Below are 23,865 nucleotides of genomic sequence, written 5' to 3' on the forward strand. Positions count from 1 at the left end.
TGATCGAGCCCTCTCTGACTCATTGTCAATCTTCATAAACATAACACCTGAAGTAATTTATGAAAAATAAAAATATCTGATATAATTAAACTGTTGTTCATCATACCATTAAAATAAATTTCTAGCTGGAGGTGGTTGGATTGTAATATTACCATGTTCCATAATTTTAATAAAATTAAATACTCTCTATGGATTACTAAAGTCTTTATGCATTTACAATTTCATGTGTGCAACAGTATGGTTTTGTGTCTTCATCTGAACTTGTGGAAAGTTTTCATGAAGCCATTTTGATAATGAGGATTGCAATCTCCAAGCAGACATGATATTCTCAGTTTGCCACCCTGCTGTTCAGGGGGTACCAATGAAGTTGCTTTAAATGGGAAGCGTCTGTTCTTTCTCTGAACCCCTAACACCAGAACAGATGGGTAGAACGTGGAACATGGAAGGTTTTACTTCAAGAGGTGGTAACAGTGAAGCCACTCATTAACACTGAATTTACCACTTCGTTAGCAACATTGCTTCCTGTTGAGAAAAACTAATATAGGCTCTCAAATTGACTGAGCATACGTTTGTCTACCTCTGTGAATATAATAAGATGAAAAAAATACAAATCTTTTCAGAATAAATAACTTAAAAAGATGAAATCTCTAAACTCTCTTTCAGAATGATTGAATAACCTGATATGATTCAGAGTTCAATATTTTATACTTATTCCATGAGAAATTTGACAGGGAAACTGTGGAGCATCCTTAGAGTTTGCTTTTCTTTTAACTGACATTTGCACTACTGCTTTTTAGTGCATGTTTGTGCTACCCATTTTTAACTTGTGTATGTGATGTAAAGACTCCTGCTGGGTGCTGCATTATCGCCATTTTAGGGTGATAACATTGAATATGATCTTATTATAAGTCTTTTAATTACTGTGGAAATTTGCTAATCTCAACATTTAATAGAATTTTGAAAATTGGAGAAATGGAAGGATTAAAAATTGATGTTTTGTCTAGTTAGGTTTACTTAAGGATATGGCATAAATCTGTTTAAACAATGTAAGACAAATCTAGTTTAAAGAATCTGTCATTAATGTATACTTCATGTATTTGTGACTGCACACTGATATGAGTAATACTATATTACTTTAATGGAATTGTTCTGAGTATTGATACAATGAAGAAAAGTTTTTGATATATATTGCTTGTAATGGAAAGCTATTTTCATTATACAACAGTACTTGTATTATCATTTCTTCTTCACACTCTTTAGCCCAGTTTAGTTTTTATAAGGTGGTACAGAATAACCATGCCAGGAAAATAAGATAGTAAAAAATTGTTGTTGGGGGGAGAGGGAGAAAATTAAGTGTGGCTTGGTAAATCTGTGCTTTTCCTTCTCTGTAAATTGGCTCCAATATAAACAGTATAGCAGCTGCATTTCCATGAGGACTGGCATTTGCTGGCTTTGTGTTAGAAGGAGGAGATTGTTTTTAGGGTGAACTATGAAGGATTTTTTTTTTAAAAAGACACTGTGGGTCCATTTTACTACTTTTTGATTTGTTAATAAGATGAAAGTGTGCTTTCTTTAACTTACTGCTTGATTTCTATTTTTAATTTTAATTTTAGGAAAAAGGGATGTCTAGTGTGGTCCTCCTTGGTTTTGTTGAAGGACCATTGGGAGGAGTCAGAGATGTTTGTTATGACGCTTTAATTGAAGGAGTGTAGGTGATGACTTTAACAGAGGCCTTCTTTATTCAAAATGTTAATTAGTAATTGAAGTTAAATAGGTGTTAACAACAAACAGATAACAAAGATCAAAATTTTCAAAAGTGCTTAGTGATTTGGGCTGCCTCAAGTTTTGGGTGCCCTGTTTGATACACCTTTAAAATTCTCTCTCCCTTTCCGTTGCTTAACTTTCACTTTTTGTACCCTTGAGATGTCATATTACACTTGCTCTCCAGTTGCCATAGTGTTCCATTCTAAATGGGGTTGGAAATCCTAACCAAGTAAAAGAAAAAATATTTTTGGAGTTGAGGAGGAAGGGTGCGGAGGAAGAAGGGAAAAATCTTTCAGGTGAACTTTATGTAGCATAAGGAAGTAGTGAAAGACAGACACCCAACTTCTCCTCTTTTTTGCAAGACACATTTAAATTCATTAACTGATTCAAATAACCCAGGTCTGTCTATATACTCAGTGTGCTTTGCCATGTTTATATCAATGCTTATAGACTAGAATTAGGTTTTTGTTTTCTTCTTTCTGGTGCTGGGGAGTTCCTTGACCACTAGAACAAAGGTTTTAATAAATTGTTCCATAGTGTCAGGTCTGTTGTGGCAGACACCTTGAAGTGGGTGATGCTTTCAGATACAGAGCAAGTTCTCTTGGTTAACTCTGCAGATGCTAAAGGGAGCTTTTGACTTTTCCGATGATGCAAGTTCATTGAAATGATTCTAACAGTGATCTTGGAAGCCTTTATTCTTTTCCAACTGTAGGTTTATGTCTGTAACCAGTAATGTGTAGATTAGAATGTTTATAGTAAACAGCTAAAAATGAACTCTCCGTTGGCTTTGTAATCCACATTAATGTACTTATAAATTGTATTTTCAGTATTTTTTGTTAATAATACTTTCCTGCCCTTTTTACATGCATGTACTAATTCATTTTTTAATCGGGAGATTAAATGTTGTATAAAGAGATGACTGGCGGACAATTTGGGGGAGAGGGAGACATCAAACTAGTATCCTCATTAAGCACTGTTGCTTTTACTTTGTTATAAAGTTGGTTTGATTTACCGTATATACTCGTTCATTAGCCCATTCGTTTATAAGCCGACCCCCCCAAAATGGATAGGTAAAAATAGCAAAAACTGTATGACCCTTTCATAAGCCGACCCTATATTTCAGGGTTGGAAAACTTTGGCTCCCGGCCCATCAGGGTAAGCTGCTGGCGGGTCGGGACATTTTGTTTACCTGGAGCGTCTGGAGGCATGGAGCCCTGCCACAGGGAGCTGAGGGGCTCCATGCCTGCAGACGCTCCAGGTAAACAAAACGACAATGTATTAGATATTCAATTCAATGATTCCATAGAGTTTAAAATCATCAAATTTTGGTGTAGACCCATTTGTAAGCCGACCCCCGCTCTTTGATGCGTCACTTTTTTACCAAAAATATTCGGCTTATGAATGAGTATATACGGTAATTAAGAGCTAACCATTGAAAACTACACACTGAATATAATAGAAAATTTCTGTAAATTGTCAAGTGCAAAGCCAGTGAAGTTTGTAAGGTGAGCAAACCCAACAGATATGGAACAAGGTATTTAGGCCCTGATTCTGCAACCACTTTACTACTGTGAGTAGTTCCACTGGAATCACTGGAACTACTCCCCATAGTAAAGTTAAGAATGTGTGTTTGCAGGATTGGCGGACTTAAAAGTTCTGCTGGTGTTAAGCTGCACAAGCCAATTACTTCCAGTTTCCACTATATTTTCCCTTTTAAACAAATACAAACTGTAGGACATTAGAAGGGGGAAATGGTGTTAAGGCTGCAAGATCAGGTTGTAAGCACTTTTGGAAATTCCACAAGTTAAGGTTACTGTCTGCCCATTGCAAATACATAGGAAATACTATTTCTTTTCCTTGCAAAATGTTAATGTTAAGGTATATCATAAAGTATACAGGCTGTGTAATGTGGCTAAGTTAATATTGTTATCTCAAACTTAACTTTTTGAACTTTCAGTTTGTTTTTAATGCTTTATCTTGCAACCGTAACGTTGCACAAATTAGGGGAAGAGGTGCATTGGATTCACTTTATTTTTCAAGTTAATATAGAAAACAGTCTGCCCTGAATCTCCTAAATGAAAAGACTGAATTGTTTTAACACAGTCAAAATGATTTTTCAGCTTTAAACAGCCAATCATAATACAGTACATTGCTGCAGAAATAACATCAATTTAAAACTGCTTTTATCAGCTATTTCTGTGCATGTCTAACTACTGTATTTTTTTTTATTTTTAGTATAAATGTGCTTAATAGACAGACCAGCAATATGGATGATTCAAAGATAAATACTGAGATTACTGGTGCTAAAGAAGGACTCCTAGATGACAGCAATTTCATCTCCGAGGGAAAAAGTGGCATTCCTAAACCACAAGAGAGTGAAACATCATTTCAGAAAAACAATATATTGACTCTGCCGGAAGAGCTATCAAGGGACAGATCCGAAAAAGCCTTAAGTGGAGGCCAGAAGTCTCTATTTATACATACTGGTGCTCCTACTGTTTCTACTGAAAACTTTATCTTGCCTAAAGGAACTGCTGTTAATGGACCAGTTTCACACTCCACCTTAACTAAAACTTCCATTATGAATAAAGGTAATGTTTCATTAACCACTGGACAACCTGTGGGTCATACAGATTCCTGCTCAACTTTGCCAGCGGTACATGATCTCCAGCTGCCTGCAAAGAGTACAATACAGAAATCAAGTCAACACCAAGTGTTATTTTTGTTACCTGATGTAGCACAGGCTAAGAACCTGACTCATTCCATTAAAAATCTACCTACCTCTGCTTCAGTTGGTTGTGATATACAGAAATCAATAGGAAATAGTGTGAAATCAGATAGCACTTTAATAAGCCAAGTAGAAGTGTGTGAGGATAGCAAAAGTTTACTAGTAGACGATGATTGTGTCAATACATTAACAGGAATTTCCTCAGGTACAGGTGGTTTCAGATCAGGAAATGATACAAACTGGGATCCACAAAAAGAGTTTATACAGTTTCTTATGACAAATGAAGAAACAATAGAGAAGTCTCCAGTTCACTGTAAAGTAGGTCTAGAGAAAAAGAGAAAAAGAAAAATGGATGTTAGCAAGATAACACGTTATACGGAGGACTGTTTTAATGATACAGATTATATTCCCAGTAAATCAAAATTACTAAATGTTGACTATTTAGAGCAGAGTGAGGATCTAGAAGTAGTAGAACCACAGAAATATGCATTAACAAAAGTGAAGCCTGAATCAACAGATGAGGAGTTAGAAGCTGTTGATGCTATCCAACAATTGATTTATAGTCCTACTAACAAATGTGCAGAAGATACTTCTCCAGTTCACACTAGCACTTTTCTTTCTAGTACTTTAAAAAACAAATGTGAACAGAATGATTCAGAATCACCATCTACTTTTAGTACTGATGAGCCATCATTTTATCCTTGTACAAAGTGCAATGTGAATTTTAGGGAGAAGAAACACCTGCATAGGCATATGATGTATCATTTGGATGGGAACAGTCACTTCCGTCATCTCAATGTTCCAAGGCCCTATGCATGTAGGGAATGTGGACGGACATTTCGAGATCGTAATTCACTTCTTAAGCACATGATAATTCACCAGGAAAGAAGGCAGAAACTGATGGAAGAAATCCGGGAGTTGAAAGAACTTCAGGATGAGGGTAGAAGTGCACGATTACAGTGTCCACAATGTGTATTTGGTACCAATTGTCCCAAAACATTTGTGCAACACGCTAAAACCCATGAAAAGGATAAAAGATATTACTGTTGTGAAGAATGCAATTTCATGGCTGTGACAGAAAATGAACTGGAATGCCATAGAGGGATTGCTCATGGAGCAGTAGTGAAGTGTTCAATTATCAGTAGTGATATGTCCCAGAGAAAAACACAGAAAAAGACTTCAGTGAAAGATCCATATATAGGCTCATCAAAAAAGTCAACCACATATATGTGCAAAATGTGTCCATTTACTACATCAGCCAGAAGCATTTTAAAAAAACACATGGAATACTTGCATCCAACATCGTGCATTGATCCATTTGGTAGCCATCTTAGATTAGAAAAAAGGAAAAGTAGCATAATTGAAGAACCTTTAGATTTTGGTAGCAGAACTAAACAATTGATCAAACAATCATCTACATTTCCAAAGAATTCTGTTCTAAAGCAAGATGTAAAAAGATCGTTTGGCTCAGCTTCACAATCCAGTAACTTTGCGAAACTTCACAAGAGACCCCGCAGGATACAGAAGGCTCGGAAAAGCGTTTCACAGTCAGCTGTAAGTGTGTGCAATCAAAACTCTACAAACAAGACTATTTTGATTAAAAATAGCATTGACCAAAAACCTAAATATTTCCATCAAGCAGCAAAACAAAAAGCTAGTGTCAAAACAAGCAGTAATTATTTATATAGGCACAAATATGAAAACTACAGGATGATTAAAAAATCTAGTGATCCTTATCCTTTACATTTTAAAAAGGAAGAGTCCAGCTCTGTTAGTTCTTTACATTTATTTTCATCATCAAATAGTCCCCATAATAATTGTTTTATGATGGATTCTCATAATCTTGATTCCAAAAGCCCAGAAGGCTATAAAGACCGTAGGCGTGTAGCTGTAAAAAGAGTGGTTAAAGAGTCTAAGAGGGAAGGCTCTGTTACAGGAGATGATTTGGATTGCTATCCAGATTTTCTACATAAAATGACTGTTGTTGTTTTACAGAAACTTAACTCTGCTGAAAAAAAAGACAGCTATGAAACGGAGGATGAAAGTTCATGGGATAATGTTGAACTATGTGATTACACTGCACAGTCTATGGAGGATGAATCTTACAGTGATATTAATCAGGATCATGTAAACCTATTCCCTTTATTCAAAGGTAAAATGGAGGATCAAGAAGCTGGTGATAAATCCTCTCTTCGTTATGAGCAGAATGATGGTTTTTATTTTGAGTATTATGAAGATGCAGAGAGTAGTAACTTTCTGCATGAATTACATGATCCTCAAAATTTAGAAAACGTAGGAACAGCATTGCCAAAGCATAACTCAGTTTTCCATTGGACTGATTTATCACTTGAGAAGAAGTCCTGTCCATACTGTCCAGCAACATTTGAAACAGGAGTTGGATTGTCTAATCATGTCCGTGGGCATCTTCACAGAGCTGGATTAAGCTATGAAGCCCGCCATGTTGTTTCACCGGAGCAGATAGCGACAAGTGACAAAATGCAGCATTTCAAAAGAACTGGAACAGGAACCCCTGTTAAACGAGTTAGAAAAGGTACGATTTTTTAATTTGGGTGTGCAGTGGGGGGTAGAGGAGGATATAATGGTCTGTTAATCATAAAAGAGGATGAATTATGTTTTCTTTCCTTTAAAAAAGGTGTTTTTTTGTACTCATGATTAAAAGTTTATAGTGTTAAGTACAGTTAAGTTGTTCAAAAATGTTTGGAAAAATTGATAAATCATTATTTTTTCTTTTTAGCTATTGAGAAATCTGAAACTTCTTCTGAACACACATGCCAGCTCTGTGGAGGTTGGTTTGATACGAAAATTGGATTGTCTAATCATGTGCGAGGACACCTGAAAAGGCTTGGCAAAACCAAGTGGGATGCACACAAGTCTCCAATCTGCGTTCTAAATGAGATGATGCAAAATGAAGAAAAATATGAAAAAATCCTAAAGGCATTGAACAGTCGCCGTATTATTCCCAGACCATTTGTCGCTCAGAAACTTGCTTCAAATGATGACTTTTTATCTCAAAATGTTATACCTCTTGAAGCATACCGTAATGGCCTAAAGACTGAAGATATTTCAGTGTCTGCATCCGAGGAAGAAGGTCTGAGTTTCCTAAATGAATGTGATGAAACAAAAACAGTACTACGTGATGAAAAAAAAAATCAGTCACTTACACTGATAGAACTTCTGAAAAATAAAAGGTTAGGAGAAGAAAGGAATCCTGATATCTCTCCTCAAAAGATCCATAATCAGACTGCAAGGAAGAGGTTTGTTCAGAAATGTGTTCTTCCATTAAATGAAGACAGTCCATTGATGTATCAGCCGCAAAGAATGGACTTGACTATGCAGTCAGGTAAGAGGCTGTTTATAGCTGTCTAACTATGCTTCCAAAGAGTTCTTTCATTTATTAGAAAAGGTATTGCAGTGTAGAATATTTTTCCTAGAACACAGTTCATTTAACTCTTGTTTCCTTTACAAAGTACTGAGTGGGGAAAGAGAGTGCAATAAACTTCTAGTGTAACTTGCCCAACATTAGTGAATTTTCTTGCACAAAAAATAGTTCTTTTTCGGCATGTGGTTGGGGTGTGATTTAAAAGGAGCCAGAAAATAAGCAAAAGGTTAGACAAAAGTACAACCTTTGATAGCAAAATATGCTGCTCCTCAACAAAAATAGTTGAAGTAGCTGAGTGCAACCCTTAGACCTCCCAGAGAGTAATCTAACTTGTGCAGAAGCAGCATTTACCCAAGCTGACAGAACTATTCTCAATGTTACAAAGGCATAATATTTCAAAACTATGAACAACTATTGAATAATTTCAACATTTTAGGCAAACATGCTTCTTCAGCATAAATTAATGCATGTTTGTTGTATAATTGTGGCTGATGTGGGAAACTGCTGTTCTCCTTTTAGCCCTGTCTACCCTGGGAGAAGAACTGTGCTAGTTACAGCTCTGTTTGAACACAGTGGTTGCCAGCAGGGTTCTAACGCACAATCCCTGACTGTTGCGGGCAAAGATTTTTTTTTCCATGAGAACTGTGCTAATAAAACAATTCTGTAATTTTTGACTACTTGCTAGATAGTCTCTAGCCCCGTTTTAGAACAATGTTCTTAACGCAGCTCTTGCAATAAAATCTGTTTCCATTGGTTAGGGAAACTCTACTAGTATCCTTTGATAACACCTTTGTGTAAACAGAATTTATAGCTAGTATGTTTCTGCTCCTAGTTTGGACACCGCTTTCTGGTACTGCAATATCCTAGATACTGAAGTATAGGTTCTTATTTTATTCCCTTAACGGTTTTTTATTTTGCTGGTTCTCTTGCCAATATTCCAGTGCAGTATAGCATATCTGGCAGTGCTCAATGCTTGTTCACCTGAATGTTTGCCTTTTTAAAAAATAACTTGCCTGTGCAGTAAAATCTGTCTTAAGTGACCACACAATTGTCTGACAAAAATCAGTTTCTTAACAAAGGTGACTTTCTAATTTGGCCTAACAGAGGTGGAACAGAATTATATTCAGTACATTTGGATATTTTTGGTGGTCCCTTCAAACAGGATGTTGCCTAATAAGGGAATTGTCTCTTCGACAGATTTCACTATATTTAGAAAAACATACTGAAGTATAGCTTGCCAAATTTAATACATTTACTTCTGAATGTTAGATGGTATCTATTTGGCTGTACTGAAAAATTAAGTGAAAATGAATATACACTTGCATAATACTAATAGTTATAAACAAAGACCTAAAGCTAGCTGTGGCTAAGATAATAGAATTTGACAACTAACTCACTACGACTGTTGAGTTAAAAAGAAAAGAAAATCTCTGTAACCATAAATTGCTTATCATGCAAAAATTAAGTTATTCCAAATATCTTTAATACAATTTAAATTTAAAAAATTGTCTACCAACCAGGTATTCTCGTTCTGTAATTTGCCTGAAAAGCAGTCTTTCTTCTGTGGATTATAGGATTCTTTCTATCCTGCAAACAGAAGTTTTCCAACATAATAGCTCTAGACATTTTTAAACTAACATATTTTAAGTTTTCTATAATATTAGTTGACATCATTGACCAAGATAATGTATTTTTGACAAAAGGAAGGGAAGCACTTTGATGTGGTATCACAGTAAATTTGAGAAGAAACCAATTATAATGGTTTCTTTGTCTGGTAAGTGAGGAGTTTAGTATTGTTTCACTATGTTTTCTTTCCTGTGATAAATAAGATGTTAGTTTGTTGATCATTTATTTAGCACAAAGATTTTAGCAAAAAACTTCAAATCATTAACTTTCATTATTGATTGCGCATCCAAAGTAATGAACATAAAATGCACTGAATAAAATGTTTTGTCTAACAGCTGTTCAGTGGTGTGTTTTACCACCTTTTCTCCCAGCCTTCATCAGCAGCCTAATTTAGTAGTGAGCCTTTTACAGTCTTGTGGGTAAAACACTTTAATTACCACTTCGTCAACTAGACTTTTTAATTCTCTTTATTGGGAATGTTGCAGGCTTTGAAACTTCTCAACAGAATTGTGCTATTCAAATCACAGGATTGTATTTTGGGGTTAGGAAATGATCTGCATACTGTGGAGATTTGCAGGAAAGTGATAATAGGTGTTAAATCCAGAGAAGCTTGGGGGTTCAAGGTTTACCCCCCTTTTCTTTCAAAATAACATGGTTTGGCTCTAAACGCTACATGCAAAACTAATAATGGTTAATTTGGATCCTTCTAATATACTAAACGATTGCATCAATGCAGTGAATATATTTTAAACATCTTTATTACAGAAAACTTTTTACAACGCTTTGAGAATTTCATTTTTTGAAGAGAGAACTGGATTATAGTTTTCTTTTGAATGATAGGTATGCCTGTGAAGCTTAGAACGTGTGTGCATTGCAATACGACGTTTACAAGTGCTGTTAGTCTGTCCAACCACTTACGCGCTTATGCACGAAAGAAGAGTGCTGGACTTTTGACTGGGACAGGTATGTTTTGTTACAGATGTAAAAGCAAGTTTGTGTATGATGCATTTTCCTCATCAGACTGCACAAACTTATATGTTAATCCAAATGAATTTTGACGCTTTCTCTGGTAAACAAGTTGAATTAAGAGATTGAACTTCAGCAACTTGTAAACATATAGGTGTTGCTGTTGTCCATTTTTCATGTTTGTTTTTCATTCTTACTCACTCATTTTGGTCCAGCATTTCAGGTATGTAAACAAAGCTGCAAGCTGAGCAACTTTCATTCTTCACCCCAAAATCAAAATAGCTATTTGTTTTTTATGAAAGGGATATAACAGCTTTAAAAAATCATGCCTGTCCAAACACTTTTTACCTACTTACTATTACAAATAGCCCTTAAGAGTACTACAGTTGAAACAGATGAGCGAAAAATAACGAATTTTTCAGTCTATGCATCTGACAGCACTTTGTGTATAGTCAGTTTCACGGTTTTCTCTGTTCATGTTGGTGGTTCACAAAGCAAAAATAATTTAGTAGTGGTACTATGAGGTGAATGTAGTACTGTCCTGACAATACTTTTAACTCATTCATATTAAAATAAACTAGATTTCAGGTTGGTGTCCCTTACCATTTTATGTTGTGATCTGGAATAATATCCAAGGGCCTGATTCTGCAGCTGGCTCTCTGCAGGCAACCCCTTGTGGCCACATGAAGTATCACTGAAGTCAGCAGCAGGGGAAGATATCAAGGAAATCGGGAGGTGGAGAGCCTGAAATAGAAATACTAGATAACTGGGGAAGGCAGCTGTCTGTCACTCCATAAAGAAGAAACAAGCACAGGGAAAAGTAAACTTTGGTAAAAGTAGTGTTCCATTTTCTTAGCCATAGATCTTGCTAGTTATATGAAGTACAAGTCATATGTAAAGCAGGGATGTCAAACTTTCTATGAAGAGGGCCAAGATATGTTTTTAATTCTAGTCTGTAGGCAGAGTCTATGAAGGTTGGGTTGTGTGCTACCCTTGATTCACAGTGGATCTCCCACTGATAACAATGGGAGGTTTGAACAAAGACTACATGATAGAATCTGGCCCTTACATAATACACCGCTACCTCGATATAATGCAACCCGATATAACATGAATTCGGATATAATGCGGTAAAGCAGTGCTCCGGGGGGACAGGGCTGCGCACTCCGGTGGGGCAGGGCTGCGCACTCCGGTGGATCAAAGCAAGTTCAATATAGCGCGGTTTCACGTATAACTCGGTAAGATTTTTTGGCTCCCGAGGACAGCGTTATATTGAGGTAGAGGTGTAATTAATTTTGTTGTTAAGGTTACTGTTTGCAGTGTCACTCAGTGGGGAAAAGATGATGCATAGGGCTTTGTTACCATCACTGCTGTTTTTGAGGTTTTGGACTCTTTGCTAGTGCTTTTATTCAGTTTATGCACACAGTTATGATAATTGTGCAAGATAGGTGCACAATTGCATATGTAAGTTATTGGAAATTATTGCTTTTAAAATATTTTCATTAGACTTAAAAGTTAACAGAGGAGGCACTGTGACCTAGTGTATAGAGCACGGGTCTGCGGCTCAGGAGACCTACATTTGGTAACACTGAGCAGGTCATTCTGTGCCTCAGTTTCCCAATCTATAAAACAGAGATGATACTAACTTAATAAAGTCCTTTGAGATTACTTATGAAAAGTGCTATATAAAAGCTAGGTGGTATTAGTCTTATTATTTATTATATAACACACCTCTGAGATTTAGGGCAGTTCATGTTTTTAGAGCAGTTTCAGGCTGTCTGCAAACTTACAGTGATAATTCTGTATGAGTAGTTCTTCATTTATATTTGCCCATTTGGAAGTTTTTCTTCTCATCTGGAAGAGCTAGAAACTTAATTTTTAACTGCAGAATTTGAATCTGGTCACAGAGAGGAGATAAATACATTAAACCAGCTAGAGGAAATCCATGGGTTGGGTGTCTCAAAAATGATGTATAGGAAGATTAAATTATGTTAGAATTCATTTATCCCCAGTAACTGATACTAGAATGCTACTAGTTTTCACTAGTGACTGGGAGACCCTTTGCAAATTACTGAGTTTTGTCAATTGGCAAGCAAATAAACAAAGCAAGGATAATGGATCACAAAATGTACTTTGAAAATTGTGGTTTTAATTATTTGATAATTCATAGTGTACCAGTAAATCTACTACACTGTTGTACATTGTGTAGGATGAGGTCTTAGTGATGTCATACCACACTACAAGCACTGTGCTCTATTTTTCTGAGAAGTGAGAAGAGATGGCTCTGTGTGAGTGCAGGTATTATTGAGCATCTCCTATATTGGGAAGATCCCAGTTCTTCGTGTCTTGTTAGATGAAGATGACTGTGTTTTAGAGAAATTATTATATAGGGTCTTCAGCCCTGAAATTCATTGACCTCAGCTTCTAAACTGTATAGAGGCATTGAGTATCTAGTAATTTTTCCTATTTAAAAAAAGCCCTGAACTTACTCTTTTACTTCCTTACATCTTTGTAAAGAAATATTAGTCAGAGAAATTCTTTATTAGTTCAGTACTTGTCCCAGGTCCTTGCTCTAATTACATAATTGTATGCATACATGATTGCTGTAATTCTTATGTGATGTGGCAATTATTATGGGAACTGTTTATACTTTGCTATTTAATAAAAGAAATAGAGTCATCTTTGCAAGTCATTGAAGCGGAAATGAAAGCTTTCCCAGGGCTGCATTAGCTTAAGTACCCTTCTTTTAGGCAATTAATGTTTTTCCCACTACATTGACTATGCGTATTTTCAATATTAACTATTACAACATCACTTTTCTAGTAGATTCCATGCTGTTTCACAACCAGTAACTTACAGGGTACGTAACCAAATTTTGCATGCTGAGAAAATACAGGAGTCTTATGCCGCCACATGTTATGATTTAACAAGAAAAAAATGAAATATAGCTGCCAATATTGAAAAATAGTTCAAGGAACAAATCTTCAAGCAAGGCCAAGATTTGTTAGATCATTGGCTAGGCTAAGTTTAGTGTGTAATTGCAAACTTAATTTATGCAATATGGGTCCACTGTTCACTGTAATTATATGCATAAATGACCTAGGTGCATTTGTTTGCCCAGTTACCCAATTTGCTTGTGAAATTCCACATCTAACTTTGGAAGTCTGGGTTCCAGAAGTTAGTGCAAGTTTTCAGGCTGTACAACACAGGTTTGCACGATTGGTTTAATCCCCCATGCCCAACAGATGCTAGTTTTCTTCCTCCTACCTATTTTGGTGAAAGAGTTAGTGGACTGCTGTCCACTTCTGATGTTTTGCAGAGCAGCTGAGAGGTTTTCTCTTTCACCCTGTCACTTTAAGGACAGACCTCTTCACCATCTTCAAAATACATCTTTCTCCACTTGGTTTTTCCTTATTAAGGTCTTGTATTCCAGAGTCCCCCATTTCTCTCTCCTTGACCTCCCCAACTTTCTCTTTGTCCCCTAAGATTCTTTGATCTCTCTTGCACTCTGGCATTTCCACCTTTCTTTTGTCTTTACCGTCCTACCCTTCCTTTGGCTCCCCTGAAAATAACGTATGCTTTCCTCTGCTACTGCTTCCTGCTGTGCTGCTGCAGTGAGGCACATAACAAGGGAAGTGGCCTTGGAGCTAGGAGGAGGAGCAAGAAATATAGCCTGGAAGTCTTTATTCTGCAGTCTTACATCCATAATTGATCAAGCAGTACTTAAGAAAATGTATTAATATCTTCAGGAATACACAATAAAGTTCCCTGGCATAAAAATTACTGTAGGTAAAAATATTTTGTTGTATAGTTAAACCCTACAAATTTGCCCTAATGACTGGGAGAGACATCGCAAATGATTTGAATGTGGCCAATTAGCAAATAAGCAAACAAATACAATTAAATGATAACATATATCACTTAATTGTAGTGTTGCCTGTGTTTAGTGTACTAGTAAATGTTCTGTAGCAAAAATAATGAAGTCCTAGTAAGAACAGACCATGCTTCAGCACTTGAAGTAAAGAGTGTTCCCATTTTGGGGACTGTGGATTAGTAGAAAGCACAAATTTAAGTCGTTGTGTAGTTGCACACTTATTTCACAGCCTGAGAATTTCATTGGACCTAAAGATGTGCAACAAAGAACCACTAGTTACAATTTCCAACATAATCCATGCTGCGGCCCACTCATATTGGGCATACATTTTAATTTGCCCCCTCCATGAGACTGGGGTCTTTCCTGCCATGCTGACACTGTGCTGTGGAATTGAGTATATGCAGCCTGTTTACCTAATGTGTGTATGCTTTTTTAAATAGTGTGTTCTCAACGGAACTTGAGCTCCTCCAAGTGATCTTTCCAAAGATTTTCAGTTATCTTCTATTTTAAATTGGTTGTTCCTCTACTCTGCCATGCTGAATCAGAGCTTTTGATGAGCAGTGAATCCAGTCAGTCACACACAGCTTTCAGAAGCAGCAACTAAGCAGACAGCGGGTAGTCAAAGTTGAAGGGAAAAGCCTTCTTTCAGAGAGACTTTTGTACTGAATATAGTGCTCATGAAAGGTGGTAGTTGACAGCTGTGGAGACTGATACCCTCGATCCACAACATGGGCATAGGTAGTGGCAGTCGGAGCTTCCATACACTTTGACAATGTGCCTCACCCTAATCTTAAGGAATTTCCATGAGGCTGGTTGGGGTTCAGTTTTCTTGATCTCTTTGCTGAGTGTTAGTGAGCCTGCTGTTTGTGGGAGTTTTACTTTGTCATGTGGAAACTGTCCACTAGGAACTAGGATTGAAACCACCAGACAGATGTTGTTAAATAACCAGTTTTGGTCATAACATGGGCTGGGTTGGAACAGGTGACCTAGGGGTGAGACTGTGTTATTCTTAAGTTGGTGCTGCTTGTTTTAGTATCCTATCAGTACAGTATGTGAGCATCAAAAGTGTTTGTGCACACATGGCTTTAATTTAAGTGAGTTTACTACTCCTGAGTTTTAGCAATTTGATGACAGTTTTGCAGTTACTCATATACCAGTCTGTTTGGTGAATGAATCATCTGAATGTTGATCAGAAGCATCAGTCAAATTTTACCAAAAGTTTTGGTCTTACCTTCTCTCCTACAGTGACCCGAAAGCACATTCATGCTGGTTTGTGCCTTTAAAAGTAAAGAAATGTACTCAGAAAGTCAAAAACCACAAGAAATGGGGACAGATGTGTTGTGTGGAATGCTACTTCAACTCTTGGCCAGTTTTAACATTTGAATTGCTTGCAAATTTGTTTTCTGAGTCTATTGTTACTATTGCTTCATGTGGACTGATCCTTGTGTTCCAACCGTAGTCCTGTTACCCTATGTGAGAGGGGCTGGAAGTCTTCGCTGAGTTCTTCAGTCCTGTGTTTTACAGTTCTGTCTAGAGCCTGTGTACTAGACACAGCAGAAAATTACTTCCCCATTCTCTCCTTCCTTCCCTCTACACTCTGTAAAATCCCTGTCTGGCTATTGCAACGCCACCTCTCTTGGTGCATTATGCCAGACTCCATTTTCCTGTGTTAGGGCCCAATTAAGTGTGGGATGGTCAGGGAGGTTTATTTCTCAGAAGATTGCACATCCATGTCCTAGAATTGCTAGCCTTCAGGAACCCTTTGTTAGAAAAGCTAGGGTTAGGACACAAGTGATGGTATAGCCTCCCTGAAACACTGGCGTATTGCCCGAGTGAGAAGAGTCCAATTTTTTGATGGGGATGAGGGGAATCTAGCCTTGAAGTCTGTCTGTATCCAGAGAAATCCGATCTAAGAGACTCTGAGCCACAAAGCATTTATCTCACAAGAGTGACATCCTTCTGGTTTTTGGAGCCTGCTACACATATAGGGCTGCCACTTTGTAGACCTTTTTCACGTTCTTTAATGTCATTGATTTTGTAACTGCTAACTGACCTCAGAAGGATCTCACATCAATGCCTTGGCAATCTAATGGAGCTGTGGTCTCTGTTTCCTCCAATTTTCCTCTATGGTGTGTTCTGCAAAATCCACGGAGGCAAAGCCATTGTTGTAGAATCATTTCCACCTGGCCAGATGGATCTCCTTTTATGCTACTAGTTCTCCACTGGCACACTGGCATCCAGGCTTCAGGTACCCTGTCTCCTCTCTCAGAGAGAAGGATGGCCATACATTTCAGTACCTTCCAGGCAAAATGCAAATCCCGCTTTTTTGAGCAAGATATCCATCAGTAATACTAGATTTAAAAGGGAGGGAAAATACAAAATGAATTAAGCCCAGTTCCTCCTGACTGGGAGGAGAGATTATATCTCTGTGCAGGTGATTATATCTCTTGTGGAAGGTGCTCAGATGCTGCATTTATGAGGGTTACATAAAAACCTATGTGTATATAGATGAGGCTGAAAAGGATCTTTGATACCTATGAGAGGACACAAAGTGATTAAAATTAGTACCTTGTACTTAGAGCACCTTTCACTTGAGGATCTCAATACTCCTTAGCGGAGCAGTGAGGATGAACATCCCAACTAGTTTTAAATTTGTGAATGGGATTACATAATGGGGTTGCCTGCAATAGCCAAGGACTGTACTTAATGACCCACAAGGTCCCTTCCAGTCCTATGATCCTCCCCAAAGATAAGGTGCCAGTGGTGTGGGAAAGGCCAATTTAATGGTTTCTACTCCTGTGTAATTCATACTTTCCTAAAACTTGGAAGATATGGTCTTCTCTCCATTATAGAAAATGGAACATTTTCTTTGTATGTTGCCATAAAGCATTAGGGCCAATTCCTGTTCCCCTGATCACATCCTTCACTTTCTCCAAGAGGGTCTTGACAAAGTCCTTGCTGTCAGCACCTTTTGTGTCCAGATCCCTTCGCTCGCTGCTGTCAAAGAGAACACCATTGGGCCTCATCTGCTAATAGAAGGCTTCCTTCAGCTTTGTGTAAATAAGCCTATCTGGATACCTGTTTTGGACTCATTTGGAGTCTGAATTTAGTTCTCTCCTACCTTCAAGACTCGGAAGTGTCAGTGAGTTTTCTATTGGCTTTTTAGTCATTTTTCTAGATAATATTGTTTCCAGAAAAGGGATCAGCAAGTTGGCAGCTGTCTCTGTATCTCCTCTCCCTTACTCTCTTTCCACAACAATAAGATGATAGAGGGAGAGGGAACATCTTGGTACTCAGTCAGGAGTTAGTTTCTGTGGCAGCCTCTGTACACTATGGCCTTGAGGTTCTATCTGGAAAGAATTAGAGGAACAGAAATCTTTAAATAGTTATTCTATTGGACAGAATCAGGGATGAAGACAAGGCCTCTAAAAATAAGTTTGGCCCACTGGATTAAAACCTCTAGATCAAGTGTTCATCTAAAGGGATCCCCTGCTCCCCAGAATATTCACCCACGGTAGAAAAAAACTGCAAAGGTGCAGTGTGATGCTCTCTCTTTTCTCTTAATTGGTATAAATGCGTAAGCAGAGGAGGCGTTGAGTGTTGAGAGCAATTGTCTTTGTGTCATTATCCTCATGTTAGAGTAGACAGATCCTTGACTGGTATATCAGAGAACGCAAACATTAGGATTTTACATCTTAATGTTTCTGCACCTGAGAAACACCAGCGCAAAACAGGGATTCTCAAACTTTGTCACAATGAGCTTCCCTAAGCTTAGAGAGAGAAAAAATTGCACCTCCCAGCTCCCCATTGTTTACAGTGACAACACAAAACTGAAAATCCTATACTTTGCAAGAATACAAATAATAATGTAGCAGTGTATGATCAATATAGTTAAAATAAGGGTCTGAGTATCAAAAGTACTAATTTTATTGCATGAATTATTTTTCATGCTATCTCACAGTTGTGTTCCAAAAAATACAAACTGTAGCAACTAAAATAAAACTGCACAAATATTTTAGGAAATCATAACACCATTGACTGTGTGACACCGCCCCAGCTGTCCTGGGCTTACAGGCAGGGAACAGGGCCCCCCATTTAGTGCAGATGGCCCGGCAGGTGGGGGCAGGGCAGGTCAGAGCATGGCAGTCAGAGGTTCGCCAGCACTTTGAGTTCCGCATAGGTCTGGTGCAGCAGGAAGTCCATCAGGGTACTAAGCTGGTAGCCGGGACTGAGCTGGGCTGCTGCGGCCAGGACCAGCTGGTTACTGTCTAGCTGTACTAGTGCCATAGGGGAGGTGGTGTGTCAGGCTGAGCAGGAACCATGCAGGGTTCATGGCTCCCCACTGCCACAGGGACCCCCATGGTGGCTTCTCCCTGTCGCAAGCAGCCAAGCTCCAGCACCAGGGATGGAGAGGAAGGCAGTGCCAATAGCTTCTGCAGAGCTAAGAGCCGGCTTTGCATAAGGGCTGCTGCCATGATAGGGGCACCAGCTGGAAATGAACAGCTGCAGCAGCTGAGGAAAGAGAATCCTTCTGCTAAGCCCAATTCATCCAGCCCTGCAGCCCAGGGATGAACAGCAGCTCAGTAGCAAATGGAGGGGATATTGCAGGGCAGGGCTGAGACAGGAGTGGAGGGGAGCCCCACGTATGTGGCTGGGCTGGGTGGAAGGGGATGGAAGGGAGCCCCTGGGATATTGCGGGGTGCTTCAGCCAAAGAGGAGAACCCCAGGAGATGGAGGTGGTGAGCAGAGCACAGGGAGAAGATGGCAGGGATGGGAGGCCTTGTGTTACTGGAGAAAAGATGGGGAATCAGGAGAATCCCTGTGCTGCTGTAGGGAGAGATAAGTTGGGGGCTGGAGCAGGGGAGCCCCTGCAAGCTGCTTCCCCCACAGACCCCTGGCTGGCCCCTGTCCCAGCACTGTCCTCTGGACAGAGCTCTGGCTCCTTCTGCCCTGCCCCCAGGCAGGACAGAGCTCTGGGTCTACTCTGGGAGCACTTAACCGCTGGCCAAAAGGCAGGCAACTGGTGCCTGTGCCTCATTGTTTGAGAACCTCTGGTCTAGAGTGACCCTCCCTGGTGCTGCTGATGCCCTTTCCATTATTGTTACTTTGATAGTTCTATGTCATTAGTGTTTCGTGTTCATGTTTAGGAATAGGTAAAGTTTCCACATGCCTCCAGACTCTCCCTCGAGTTTAGCTTCATGGTAAGTGTAAATCATTACACAATGTAAAGTACAGTTTAAAGTTATTTCCCAACCATGGCTGATGTAGAGTTTTTCCCTGCAAGGCCTCTGTTGCAAACTTCAATTTCCTCTGCCCCTAGAGGGCTCAGCCCCTCTTAATCCTAAATCCACATGCTAGTATGCTTCAGCAGTAATTGCGCTGTACTTTCATGCATAGTTCAAACACCTGATAAGACAGTGATTCAGCAAGTGGCTCTGCATCTCTATGCATTGTCATAAAGTCTGTCAACCTATTACAAGAGGTTCATAATCACTGTTTTCTTATTATTCCTTTTAACCATCGAATAGACAAATGGTAAGAAAGCTTCAGCTAAGAGTCCCAGAGACAGGACAGGACCAAAACTTTTGCTTCTGTTTGGCGCTTGTATGATGTGAGCAGATGATTGTGCATTCCTCACTGTTGTAGCAGATGTAGACAAGACTTCCTTGCAGATAGTTCTCATTCATGTTTTGGATTTAAATCAAATTAGCTTGAATGCGTCAACATTTTGAAGCTGTAACTGTATTTTTATGACATAATTTGAACTATAGTTATCAACAGATCTTCTAAGACCGAAAAAGTTTTAAGAATGAAAGGGAATTTCAAACTGTCATTGGGTAATTCCACAATAACAGTTACTAGTGCTTGCTGGAACTAAAATGTATCTAGCTTAATGATTGTCCGATGGTTTTTAGAGGAGAACAAACACTATGATAAACAAAGATAGGAAAAGACTATCTTTGCTTCTTTGTGAATCATTCTTTAGAGTTTGAAAGGTAATTGAAAGTTTTGGAATTTAGATGGTAATTTAACATGGCACAGTAAGAGAAAATAAATGAGTTTTTCAGCATGGTTATAAATGAAGGTTTGTTGAATATTTCTATTTGGTTTAGGACTAACTTTTAATTGTTCACTTTTATATATGGAAAATGTTCTCCTTCCTTCTTAGCCTTAGATTGTAAGCAAAAAAAGTCAAGATCAAGATCTGGAAGCAAGAAAAAAATGCTGCCATTACCTCATAGTGCTGATGAAGTTTACATACTCCGATGCAGGTATATGCAGGATTTTTATAATTGGTTAACTGAAATTACAGTATCTGGGTTTTTTTAAAAAAAAGAGGTTATATATTGTTGCTTTTACATAAGAATATTCAGAAGTATATATTGTAACTGCATTTGATTTAAAAAGTCAATATTGAGCAAAACAAACAACTAAGTTTAATATTACAGTAACCTAAACAAAAAAGAACCTGAAACAGTCTTACATTTTGGAATAGATTTTTTTCCCCTCTCCTGGCTGAAAATGTGTTTTCCATATTTCATATTTGGGCAGTGTTCTTCCCCTGCACAAAACAAACAAAAGCCTATTAATGGAAATGGGCCATTAACTATAGCATTACAAATGTGAAGGTATAATTTGTAGTATAAACTTCAATCTTGTGTTTATATCTTCATAGTCATTTGAAACAATTATCAAGTATTGTTGAATTAACCATGAAACCATTAGGGTTTTCATCTAAAAAATATATTAAAATGAGCTTTTAGGAGAAAAGTTTACTTTCTGTATAATTCTTAATCCTTAGCAATGTCTGCTGACCTGTACTTTGTTTAATGCTAATATATCTTCTTGATGGAATGATTTTAAAATTTGCACAGGTTTTGTGGTCTGGTCTTTCGAGGACCATTGTCTGTTCAGGAAGACTGGATAAAGCACTTGCAGAGACACATCGTCAATGCAAATCTTCCACGGACTGGGGCTGGCATGGTTGAGGTCACATCGCTACTTAAAAAGCCTGCTTCAATTACTGAAACTTCGTTTTCTTTACTGATGGCAGAAGCAGCATCATAGAACAAGGAAACCTTTTAAATTTGAATTGGATGTAAATTTGAAATACTTTGTCATTTTTTAAAAAATATTGCTACACTAAATTATGTTTATAAATCCTAAAGCCAGAGAAGTAGGGAAAGTGAATTACAGTAACATCAAAACAAATTGAGTACTTAACAGTTACAGTAAGTAGTCTTTATATTTTATATAGGGTGGCAGATGTGTTTTTAAGGTTTACTATGTTTTTGTCAGTTACTGTGTTCACTATCAATACAAGATCATTACATGTAAGCAGCCATTTTTAAATTGTTGCACATGGGTACTTATAGACAGATTTTATTAAAAACAAACCATGCCCTCTGCAGTGTTACCAGAATCAAGGCTCTGTTTATTCAAAAAACAAACAAACACACACACACAAACCCCACTTGCATAGTAAAATAAGATATTATATTTTGTTTGTATGTATGTAGTGTTTTGTATAATACCAAGAACCGCTAATACAACTTACTCAACTTAGGGCATTAAATATCATGTACTTCATAGTTCAAGAGACTGTTTCATTCAAATAGGGCAATTAGTACTATTCTATCTAGGTGTGTAAGTGTTTTTTTAAAATCATATGAGGCTTTTTTGTACTAAAAAGTGGAGGGAAACTTGTTTAAACAAATATTTCTAAGAGAAATATGTACATAGTACTGGAAATTATTTGTGGTAAGGAAGTATTCTTTACTTCAGTTGCATTTCTCACTGACAATAAAGTGGTGCATCCATGCTACCTCCTACTTTGTCAACAAAGATGTTATTTACCCTTTACATTTTTGTATCATAGTAGATTCAAATCTAACTTTCTTTATTGCAAAGCATTTTTTTTGTTAAAGTTTGTTTCCTTATGATGTTTTACTTAAAGTCTGACTTGCTTACAGAACAGTTTGCCTCTCTACTACTTTATTTAACACTGTAGAAATGTACTAATGAGAACTGCTCACTACACGGTTTAGGACTAGACTTTTCATTTATAATTCTGTTTAAATTTTTTTGATCATTTTAACAAATTTGAACACATTGAAATGTTTCTACATATGAAGAGAATGTTTACAATTTAAATTTTAGAACTTGTTTTGGATGTGATTCTATGTATGAAAACTGTGTAACACTATGCTCATGCTAAGGACCTACTTACGGAATTACTGAAATAAATGTGCTGTGAGGATGGACAATATGGTGCAGGTGTCTTGGTCATGATAAATTGTGTTTGTTCATTTAAATTGTCATCAAAACGTGATTTAATTTTTTAATCAGTAAATCAGATTCCTCTACAAATCAGTTTTGTATGCAAGTAACATTTCATTTTATTCATGTAGGGTAACTAAAACTGTAGTTAAATCAAGAATATGCATTGATATTTTCTTTATATGTAAATAAAGTTAAAAGCAGTTAAAACAAGGAGTATTTTGGTAGAGTATATACATACCTCACTGCCAGTGAAATTGCTTTCCTATGGTATATCTCCTTACCAGAAAAATCTCTAAATAAAAAGGTTTAAACAAAATCTAAATGTCTATAATGTGAAGCATTTCTTATTTGTGTTATGTATGAAATAACAGTTCATGAAAAGTTGATTTGTCTTGCTTGAGATTAGAATCTCTTCATTAATGATCCAGAGTAGAATACATTTACTCATAACATAATATGATTTGTTCACAGATGCATTACATTTGATTGGTGTAAATGTCAGGATGATGGGGTTTTTTTATAAAGTTGAAATAATCTCCATACTAGGACTTGCTAATATCTTGCAAAAGAAGCTCTCTATATGTCTAGGCTAATGTCATTAGAGAGGTATTGTAAGGTATTCTTAGTGCAGGGGTTCTCAAACTGGGGGTCGGGACCCCTCAGGGGGTCACAAGGTTATTACATAGGGGGTTGCGAGCTGTCAACCTCCACCCCAAATCCTGCTTTGCCTCCAGCATTTATAATGGTGTTAAATATATTAAAAAGTGTTTTTAATTTATAAGGGGGGTCGCACTCAGAGGCTTGCTGTGTGAAAGGGGTCACCAGTAAAAAAGTTTGAGAGCCACTGTCTTAGTGTAACTCCCTGTTGATAACTTGAAGCTTTAACATGTCCATTATATTGTTACCTTTCTGAATCAAAAATATACCTCAAAATATTCAAAGGGTGTTTGGCTGTGGGAAAAATTTTAAAAATAGGATAACTGAAATATGTCGATGTATAGTACAAAAACACCCTACTATAATGTTGTAGGGCTTCTCTTGTTATTTAAAAAGAGTGCTGCCTCCTGATATTTTTAGGATGAGAGGAAAATCTCATAGCAATACTCCTGAGCATTTCCTTACATGTGGTTGGTTTGATATACTAAAACTGCATTTAATCTTGATTTTTTTTAATATCTGATCGTAAAACTGAGTGTCTGTTATCATTTAGGAACCGATCCTACA

General features: G+C 37.5%; 1 protein-coding gene across 4 annotated transcripts in view; it reads left to right on the top strand.

Moving 5' to 3' along the window:
* LOC112109876 (zinc finger protein 644) overlaps nt 1-22,951 on the top strand; it is an 81,871-nt gene extending 58,920 nt beyond the window's left edge. For 2 of the 4 annotated variants that reach the window (XM_026655874.1, XM_026655876.1), the window contains exons 3-6: nt 4,000-7,043; nt 7,248-7,853; nt 20,528-20,630; nt 21,234-22,951. In XM_026655874.1, the coding sequence (XP_026511659.1) occupies nt 4,031-7,043; nt 7,248-7,853; nt 20,528-20,630; nt 21,234-21,426 (3,915 nt within the window). In that variant the 5' untranslated portion in view covers nt 4,000-4,030 and the 3' untranslated portion in view covers nt 21,427-22,951. The other 2 variants (XM_026655877.1, XM_026655878.1) reach the window with 2 other exon arrangements.
* Nucleotides 22,952-23,865: the final 914 nt, after the last annotated feature.

Source organism: Terrapene carolina, unplaced genomic scaffold, assembly GCF_002925995.2.
Source record: "Terrapene carolina triunguis isolate 2854851 unplaced genomic scaffold, T_m_triunguis-2.0 Scaffold211, whole genome shotgun sequence".
NCBI lineage: Eukaryota > Metazoa > Chordata > Testudines > Emydidae > Terrapene > Terrapene triunguis.